Genomic DNA, 10,791 nt, shown 5'->3' with positions numbered 1-10,791 from the left:
ATTTTTTTAACACTATCTGGCAATATTGAAATTCCACTCGCACCATATCGATAAGTACCCGTTTTTATCGACATGATCAATTCGAACCCTGTGGAAATCGGCACCAACCCATACGTTGTTACCACGTCGGATCCATAAAAATACACGAAATGATTTAGTTTGTCACCCCATTTCCAGTACTGAGACTGTTGTTTTTACCGTCATAAATGTATAGCAATTTGACAAAAAAGAAAAGTCCTCATTTATTCATGTATTCTACTTATTCATGATTCATCATTAATGTATTCATTATTCACCAACAGTTTGATGGCTGGGTCGGAGCCTGAAGTTTACTCCCGCCCTATGTCGCCAAAATGTATGAACCCCAAAATCACTGAACCCCCCCCCGTAGAAGACAATACCATTTATTGGGCATCACGATTTTTTTTATAACAGTACATTATACACATTCTTAGTACAGAATGTACTAAATTAGTAAAAGAATAATTCGAAAATGTTAACCTTGAGATATGGGTTCTGGAATATAATTCATGATTTTTCCAATTGGGTAAAGTACGAAATTGAGTGGAGAAACTGCCTGCTGAAATTACAAATTGAGAGATTGACCCCTGTAATTTTGGAGCTTGGAATCAGAAGTGACTATCACATGTCAAATCTTACGTTTTTCATCCAGTATTTAGGTGTTCAAATCTTGTAATTTACATGGCGATATTTTTATATGCGCTACGCACAGCTAATCGTTAAAAATCTGACAAATAAAAGAAAGCATTGGTGAGTAGAGAATATTGAGTGAATTGTCAGTTTGAAATTACCTCGATATTCGTCTGAAGCAACGCCTTCGTTTTTCCCTCGAACAGATCGAAAATCTGCACGCTCGCCTCCTGAATACACAATAGGATTTGTTCCCCGTGTATTCGTACCCCCCGCAAATCACAGAAGAGAAAAAGGGGTGGCGAGCGCAGCACTAGGTATGATTGGTAAATTATTGACGTAGAATACTGTACAACCCAGCACGTACTCACCTTAAATATTTGATAAGAACACCGGATATATATTGCGAAAAGGAAAAATCGAATGCAAAAAGCTGTTGTCGAAGAATGTTTCATATTAATATCTCATTCTAGACCATAAATATCTCATTATATTTTATCAGGCAAAATCTAATTACTGCAATGGTAACATCGAAAGAATTTTTTATTCTCATTTTACAGTGATAAACTATAATACAAAAAACGTGGTTGGATGATCAGGAAAGTCACTCTACATTTTCCCGAGATCAATAAACGAAAGTACGTTTATTATTCATAGATTATTAAGGATAGGGTAGTATACATTTTTAGGTTATCATCTCACACAACGTGTGAATCTACGCGAGTTAGGCATATGATTTCAGTATTTACCTAGAAGAATTGAATGAATGATCATGAAAATAATACGATAACATGGATCAGTCTGATCCAAACATTGTTCGGCGAAAATTCCTGGTTTTATTTTGAAAAATAACCATAAAATTGATTTTCTCGAGTTATTTTAATTTTTTTGTTATGATATAGTGGGAATAAATAACAATAGAATGTATTGAATTTTTTTCTGTTATCTTTAAATACATTACAAAGTTTTTTAATAACGTTTTCTTTTCGGGAAGCATTCATCGCAGGTATGATTCGGCCTCATTTGTCATTCGTCTCATTCGTACATTCATACCCTCGACCAGAACCTGGGAACGTATGTGGCTCTTTCATTACACACGACCTAAAATAAAGCATTTTTCCTTATGCGCCCTTCACTTTCTTCTGCTTGTGTTTAAAAACTTTGGGCATAACTCAGACTCGTTATCTGACTCGCAAATAAGGCATTGTAAAAGTTGGGCGCATCAATCTGGGCCTCTACGGAGATTCAAAGTTCAAACGACGCTAAGTCACCCCTAAAGTATTATACCCCGGGGGTTGTATCCGGCTAACTCTCGCTTGGATACCCGATCTATCTACCAATTCTTTTTTCGAACCACTTTTGTTTAGTTCAGGATTCTTCTCAAAGAACTGGTGGGTATTTTCTAGACGCCAAGAGGTCTTTTATAAACGTAGCTCCTTCTTTACTAATAATGAAATCCAATTTTTTAGAAAGCACCAGATGTTTTATTGACGAAAAAATATGGCACTAATACCTTACCCCACGGAAAATCCTATATATAAGAAATACGTATCATTTATACCCACATACTTTCGGCAAAAATGCAACATATGTCATATCGATATTTAATATTGGAAAATTACAATTGGAAATAAAATTTTTTTTATTAAATATTAATTTCTTAAATATTCTGGTGATTCTCAATTTCCACAATGAGCTAGAAAATTCAAAAAGTTTCCTTGAAAAATGAATTAATATTCAATATGAGATTCTCCTCCCCTTTGGATTCATCTAATCAGAGCTCAGTATTCTAGGTCATATGACCCCTTCATACCGAAATTACTTTGATTATTTTTTCAACCCAAATTTCCGTTAACAGGATTTTTGATAATTTTGCCTGCTAGTTCCCATATATAAGAAACAAAATAATATTAAGTCGAATGAACTCGAGATGTCAATGACAAATTTAATTCGATCCCTTAATTTGAATTAAAATATTTTATATTTGTTTTGAAAATAAAATTTGTATTTAACAACTGTGAGGTTCATCTCATGGGCCAATTCCGTTAACCGAAATCTGGATTGAAAAAATAATCCGACGAATACTGCTCGAGCTTCAAAATTAATCGAGTATTTCCCTCAAGGTTCCCCGCAAACAAACAAAGTCGTCAAGTTTTTCAGGAAAAATAACTCGCGTCTGGCGCTCGTGATTTTTATACCTGAAAAACTTGACTCCTTCATTTGTTTGCAACGAACCTATCGGGAAATACTCGATAATTTTGAAGGTCTCGTGGTATTACAACTGATAATTCACCAAACTACGGGCGATGAGATTGACACAAAAAGTTTTCTCGCGAATATCATCCCTCTCATTGCTACGTAACAAAACTATTGGCAATTATTCGATAACTCATAAGTGAGAAATTTAATGAGCTTTAATTCAAATTCAATGTAGATTTATATAATTGAAAAGGCAGACGAATTTCTGACTGAAATTTATAGAAATTTTTAACAGTGTCACATAATTATTTGCATGCCAACTTTTCCGTGAGGTTAACCTACGCTCAGATATATAATAGATAAAAATGATTGAAAATATTCACGCGATTCCATTAGTTTTTCTTCAGAAATTTTAGCCTGATTTTTTACAATAAGCGTTGACCACCAAATAAAGTGACAATTCCTAATTCCGATCGCAATTAGTCCAGAACCACCGTTCTTCATTTTTTAAAAACCATAATTTGAAATGCTGCATTATATTAAAATAAGTGTGATAGCAACTACGTAAAGAATTCCATTCTTTTGAGAAAATGGACAGTAGTAAATATTTGCCTGTGGCAAAATCTAACGATTGGATTATAATAAATGGAAGTCACTGACAGGGTTCAGATAGTTCAATAAATTTTCCTTATAACTCGGATTCTACATATTTTTCATCAGTGATAATAACTAAATGAACGGAGAATCCCTGATAATAATGGCAAGGGGGCGGGAAAATTTCGTTTTCTTACAACGGGTGAGTTGATTAAAATTGAATTAATTTGTATTAGTAGGTTTAATTTAAATACCTTTGATTGGAACAAATCCATCGCAGGGATAACTAATTTAGAATTTATCGACTTATTACTAATAAAGGAACTCTATTGAGTGCAGACAAGCAATCATGTTTCACTTTTTGGCAGCTTCTCACATTCTTGTCTTTTTTGTTTTCTTCCAAAAGGAAAGGATCCTCTGATCCTGAGACGAAAAGAAACATTTTACTTCGACTGTCATTTGGCATCGTATGTAGCTTGTGCATTGATGCCGTTTAAATTATTCATAGGATTTAGAGCGTTATGGGCACCGGTGGATGTGGCTGCTGGCTGATACCCATTGTGGTTATGACCAACATCGCCATTTGTTTGTCTCGCCTGTGCCCCAGCTACATTCTGAAAGAAAATAAAAACCATCTGGTAATATTTTTTTCAATTTTATGGTCTTCAAGTTCTTCATAAAAACTCAAGGGACACGAAATTCAGGACAAATTATGCACGTAATTCTCATTTTAATCATTTATTCACATGAAGAAAAACTGTGTAAATCTGTGGTTTAGGTCGACCAAAAAACAAAAATCATTGAAATGTGAATTTCTTTGGATAAAAACCATTCTTATCCTCTGACTAGTCAATAGACCAACGAAGAGAGAGAAACAATAAAGAGAGAAATACATCGATCAATAGTCCTGAGGTAAATTCTGTTGTCCCTGAAATTCCTAAAACCCCCCATACCTCTGTTGTCGCTGTTGACGCGACGAGTGAGTGATATTTAGTTCATATTTTGAATAACTACAATAGCGGCGGATAAGTCCCTCGTGGGAATCCCTGAAAAAACACCCCCGGAAAAAATATTCCGGAAAAAAAATCTCGGAAAAAATATCCCCGGAAAAAATATCCCCGGAAAAAATATCCCGGAAAAAATATCCCCGGAAAAAATATCTCCGGAGAAATTATCGCCAAGAAAAATTCTAATATTGAATTCTTAATAATAAATATTTAAAAATGCTAATTTTAATAATTTACTAAATGCATTTTAGAAAAAAATTTCTTTATTTATTATGACATATAAAAGGGTTAAGGGTTCGATTCCCCATGAAATTAAAATCATCTTTTTTTTTCTCAAATTTTCATTTAATGTGTTATGTGGGAAGTGGGAGGGGGCTTCGCCCCCCCCCCAGGCCACCCCAACGGGGCTGCGCCCCTGGACCCCACCGGGGCTCCGCCCCTCGACCCCGCCAGGGGCTGCGCCCCTGGACCCCCCTCTTCGCCCCCCCGCCTTTGGAAAAATATGTCCATAAAAAAAAGGGTGACAGAAATGAAATATATGATTGGGGGGATATTTTTTCCGGGGATATTTTTTCCGAGGATATTTTTTCCGAGGATATTTTTTCCGAGGATATTTTTTCCGGGGATATTTTTTCCGGGATTTTTTTTCCGGGATATTTTTTCCGGGGATATTTTTTCCGCCACCCACTCGTGGTATTCGTTCAGCAATGGTAGATGGTCGGGAGAGGTGAATTGAGAGTTTTAGTAAAGTGCTCAGGACTATTAGATAAATTTATCTTTCTGTGTGTCCATCGTCTTTAAATGTGTTAACATGTGGTGTCTTCGGGGCCGATACACCGCCACGTCCTCGCCGTGGCCCTGGATAACGCAGAGAGCGGTGTATTGAATGTCATATCTCCCACACTTATTGTTTCGGGATAAAAAGGTGACCAGATCCTTAATCAGGTGGTGGAAACCCTTTCAACTAAATGAAAAACATCCAGAATGATTTGGTGGACTTGAACTAGACATTTACCAAAAACAGATTATACGGAGAGGAACAGTGGGACAAAAATTAGTTAAAACTTCCCTAGTTCAAAGTAAAGGTTCAATGATAATTTTCGAACATCCAATACATAGTACCTAACTACTGTGATGTGACATTTTCTAACGACCGAAAATGCCTGTCACCTTCGCCCTTCCTCTCTATAGCCTCCGCGCTGATACAAAAAAACACGGACAAAAATCGAGACCTAAAAAGGTTGCCAGGCCCCAGCTAATTTTCTGAAGTCAAGGAATCAGCAACTCGAAGCTTAAGTTAACGAAAAATCAAAAACGGAATCCTAGAACTTACTTAATCTAGCTCAGCGAGGGGGTTAAGGGAGAGGTAACGGATGCCTTCGCTGCTCAGTATGCTAGGTTGTGGAGAGAGGGGCGGATTCGGAAAAAAAAGCAAAACGGTCCAAAATAAACGAAAAAAATACAAGAAAAAAAAAATATTCTATCGACTTATTTCAATCGACTGTTTATTCGACGACCTCAACAATGTCTGGAATTTTCCCCAGTTGACCGAGGTCAACGGTACGAAAAAAAGGAAAGCCTAATCCGGCCCGCAAGGCATCTAACGATGCTCGGGATGTCCCAAAAGGTTCGGAGGCCCCGTAGAATTAAGTGTTATCGCAGTTGGCCGAGGTCAACGGTATTATAAAAAAAAAACCCTAATTCATTCAGCGAGCCACCGAATGACGCTCAGAATTTCGCAAAATCATCCAGAGGCCCCGTCGAAATAATTAACGATAAAGTTTCAACATGAAAAGTCTCCACGTAGGTCTGCAGAGCCTTTAGGGAGGCTCGGGAATTCTCCCTGCCCCATGTAACCCCAAAAAATTAACAAATTGGGGCGGTAATAGGTGAGGGGTAGGTCAACTATTGAGGTAGACCGCGGAAAAGGTCCTAGATCATCTCCAAAAGTGGCAAATCACCGAGAAAATCCTCGGAGAGGGCCTGAACGAGGCGTTGAAAGAGAGAGATGGGGATAACGCGCGAAAGGGACAGCGCTACGCTCAACGTGCACGGCGCGCGTGAGCATAAGTTTTTAATGGTTTTAATTTTTCACCGCGGTAGCGGGTCACCCGCTCAAGCTCGAATAAACTCCACCACCGAGGGGAATAACTCACGCATGTTCTCCCAAAATTGGAGATTTCCACCGTGTACGGGGACTGAGATATCTCCGTTTTCCGGAACGGCAATTTTCCAATACCGTTGAGCCAGAGTTCTTGCTCAACGGTAAGCGAGGCGTAGTGGGGGAAATACCCAAGGCCTCGATACGTATGCGGGGTCAAGGCCAAACGAGAAAAATCCTCATGTTCCACGGGGGTTTTCGACGGTTTCCCCCGAGATTTTCACCGTAATTTTCGCCCGGTGACCATCAAACTCCCAGGGGGACAGTCCCCTGGCGATGAGCGAATCCTCCACACGCCATCGGCTGTGGTTTCCGAATAAACCATGGCCGAAAAACACTCGCGAACACCTCGACGGAGGGAAGACGCCGTTCGATCCGTTGATCGAACGGGATATTTTATCACCCGCGAATCACCAAACGGGTCTCCAGTCAACCGGGTGACTGGGAAAAACTAATCGGAATTTTCGCTCAGCTAGGCACGGGGCGTGCGCCCAGGGTGGGATCCTCCCATTGCGTCCTGTAGCAGCTCGAAAAAAAACTTTCTTATCACTCTCGCGTCCTTGCGATAATTGCCAAAAAGATGGCGGAACTCTTGCCTCGCCAGAACTGCATCGCCGCCATATTTGAATGGGGGAAAAATAAATTTTCCAATTTTTACCCTTACGCGATTGTTGCGGCTAGTTTTCCCGCTTGTTTCTCCAGGGATCCATGGACAACAAATTTGTATCGAAAAATACCCCACACGACAAACACAATCGGCAATTCAGTGGGGTATTGGTCGTGACCTTCCACCCATTATACTTGAAAACACCTCAAGGATCCCTCTCTTTGGGTGCTGGCAGTCGCAGCCAGACTGTTCACCTCGGGAAGATTTCGCGAACGGAGTTCCTCTAGCCCACGCCAGATGATAATTTTAATTATCCCTCTTCGCCGCGCGATTAGAAAATCCGATTCAATTTCACAATCAATTAATTATCCCCTTAATTATTCCCTCTCCTTAACCTCCCCTTAATTCTCTCTGCACTCGGCGTAACCTCCGGCCGATCCGGGGAACTTCGCAAAAATTCGGTCATTGATTTAATTATTCAATATTATTAATATTTCTTTTCTTTCTCCACAAATTGTGGGACTAATAGTTGGGCGGTCATACAGGCTAAGGAACGATCAGCTGGGTTCGTACTTAGATGGGTACCCGCTTAGTCACACCTGTCGGCGTGTAGACTGCCGGCGTTAGGCACGGGAGTAGAGAGCTACTGTGTCCACCGAGTCAGTGTGACTGATAAACACAGCAGAATTCCTGCATTACCGGCTAGCTGCACTACTGAGGTTTTCCATGGTTTCCCTCAGTACAAGTCCAAAGGGTGCAGTAGGGAAAGTCGGTCCATGACACCGCAAAAATAATGAGAGGATAATAGGATAGGCTAAAGGCTAAAGGCTAAGACGAAGGGGTGCCTATCAAACCATGAAAACTATAGTAGGAAAAGGAAAAATGTAAAAAAAATCTATACTCCAAAAAGCACCTAATGAACTTCTCTTCTGTTACTACTTTCTGCCTGCCAAGCAATCTTTCCTAGATATATATATTAGTCGTTAGTTTGTCCATCATGTTGCAATGAAATTTCTGATGAATAAATGAAACTGAAAATGAAACTATTTTTTAAAGAAATCTTTAGCTCTAAATGTTTTTACTAATAGTCAGGAACTATCAGTAAGCCACTCTGAAATCTATTATCAGTAAATAATAAACTGATGCTACTTTTTTTCATCAAATACAATGAAAAAATGTTCCAAACTTTCCTCAAAATTTGTAACAGAATACAAATCTCAATGATATGCATGTGGGTGCAGAAGATTAGATCCTTTTATTGTCAGAAGCTCTTTCTCTGCCTTGTACTCCTGCCAAACAGTCACTCGTGGCCGATTAACAAGAATCACCAGGAAATCGTGCAGATAATACGTTTTCCATGGACTTATAGGAAATGGTCTTTAAAAACTTTGAAAAGAAATGGTCATTGAAAACCCATTTTCCTTCTTCCTCGGTCATTCGGCCTACTCCACTGTACTGCATTTATACATTCGGATCCATAACAGCTGCGATAAACATATGAATAGTTTTTTTTAAATCGATAACTATCCATGTCTATCCACAAAATATGAGCATGAGCATCCTGCTATCTCAGTGCTGACTTTTTCCCTTCTTCGTCTTGGCGTAGTAAAGCAGAGATGGGCAACTTCAGCTCTTGGAGTCAGTCCAGCTCCCGACCTCCATTAGGCAAAATTGTCCCAAGCCATAAAGTTTATGGTTGCACCCCCGTCGGGCCCATGATACCCTGTACATAGGCAAGAGTGGTGGTGGGAAAAATGAAATAGAAAAATTTTCTCTCTCAAATGGAAATATTTTTTCAATTATTGTTTTTTTTGTTATCCTTTTAATTGGTTATTGGTGGCCTTTAATCGTCTTTATAAAAACAGATTTCGTACCTTTCATAGATTTCTTGAAGTAATTTTGAAATTATAATTGAAATAATGTTTGGAAAACAATTATTAAATATTACCACGTTGTTAATAGACCTGAATTGACATACATTTTCAAACTTTTCATTTCTATATTTCCCGCTCTCGATGCCAAATTTGAATGAACAAATTTCCAACAATCAAAAAAATTATCGGCGTCCTTTAATCTTTAATTGATGATGAAATATTTCTTTCTCAAGTTCTGGAGCATCCCACTTTCATTTACTCTTATGAATATTGAATCTAAACCACCATCTTTCATTTCCATTTTTTTTTAATCAAAAAAAAAATGTACAAACACGTGCATAAAAATTCAAACCATTTTGCCCTCACATTTCAATCACGCGCATGCGCCATCGCTCGATGTTACCCCACCACACAAATATTCGTTGATTAATTGATAGGTTTACGGTGATATACAGTTAAATGAATTTTAGGTTGATGTACATTTAGTTGATGTGTTGAGTTACAATTTCGAGTTGCAAGAGGTGAGAAAACTAGATGATTTGAGCAGCGATATTCACTAGGTGATGTCCCGAATACTACTAACGTTGAGGGGGGGAGGTGATTTTATGGTGAAAAGTATGAGCGATGACCGTTGACCGATGGGTCGCGATCATTGCCGAAGATGTCCCATAATTTTGGTGAGTTACCACCCGATTTTAGCTTAATTCTAAACAATAATCAATGGGAAGATTTCCAAAACCCAATTGTTTCAGAGATAACTTCCAAAACATTTTAGTGGAGTGATGCGAGAGAACGAAAGAGAAGTATCGCCCGTTCTCTCTCTCGCTCACGGATGAACGTAGAACCGTATCCCGCTGCCTGGAAGGGGCATCACTAACACATGAGCGCGGAGCCACACGGGCGTACTACCGCTTAACGCCGCAGCGTTATTGGCTCTTCTCTTTACCCCAATATCTCCGGCGGGGTGCTTGTGATCCAAAACTGGAAAAGGACTTTTCGGCTCAGAATCACCCCCTGTACATGCTGTTTCAGGATCAGTATGTACTTCTGGAACACCTTGTTTACAAGATAAGCGAAATGAAGAAATGGCTAGCAGCTGGATAGCTCAGTTAGGAGAGCACCCGATGCATAAACGGATGATCCCGGGTTCAAATCCCGGTCTGGACTATCTACTTTTTCAGTGATTTTTCTTGTAAGAATTATATCGAGAATTATCCTGTTTCCCTTCTAAATCTAAATCCTATCAAACTACTCCTTTGACATCACAAAAATGTGGAACGCTATAAAAAAAAACTCCCGCTCTGCTATGTCTATTATATTCATTTATAATATAACACTCTTTAAAACAATTATATTTTTTCCCGTTGAGCAATCTGTTTCATCAAGTTAGAGAATATCTACAAATTGTTTTTTGACCTGCCCGGTTACCGGTGCGACATATCTCGGGAGAACACATTGAATTTTCTTGTTCGAAATATCTGTTGCTTCATCAACTAGAATAGAAAATTTATTCTCCCCTAAAATTTTGACTAAATTTTCATTCACGACCTTGGCCAAAATATGTTGGATGATACTTTGTAGACCCCAAAGAACAATCTTTCCTGATTTTACTATCAGGCAATGCTCCTTTACCTAGAAGAGTTCTCACAGTTTTTACAGCTTCCATGTGGCCTGATGGACCACCTTTGGAATTGTCTT

The 10,791-nt window shown here is 38.9% G+C and overlaps 1 protein-coding gene across 4 annotated transcripts in view; it reads right to left on the bottom strand.

The window, feature by feature from the left end:
• Positions 1–1,217: 1,217 nt before the first annotated feature.
• The window catches only part of LOC105264554 (LIM domain only protein 3), a 393,511-nt gene continuing 383,937 nt past the window's right edge, over positions 1,218–10,791 (bottom strand). For all 4 annotated transcript variants that reach the window (XM_011301495.1, XM_011301499.1, XM_011301496.1 and 1 more), the window contains one exon: positions 1,218–4,058. In XM_011301495.1, the coding sequence (XP_011299797.1) occupies positions 3,900–4,058 (159 nt within the window). In that variant the 3' untranslated portion in view covers positions 1,218–3,899. The remainder of the gene's footprint in view (positions 4,059–10,791) is intronic.

This window comes from Fopius arisanus, unplaced genomic scaffold (assembly GCF_000806365.1).
Source record: "Fopius arisanus strain USDA-PBARC FA_bdor unplaced genomic scaffold, ASM80636v1 scaffold00023, whole genome shotgun sequence".
NCBI lineage: Eukaryota > Metazoa > Arthropoda > Insecta > Hymenoptera > Braconidae > Fopius > Fopius arisanus.
Note: the sequence above shows the minus strand (reverse complement) of the source record. Positions and strands in the feature narration are given on the sequence as shown.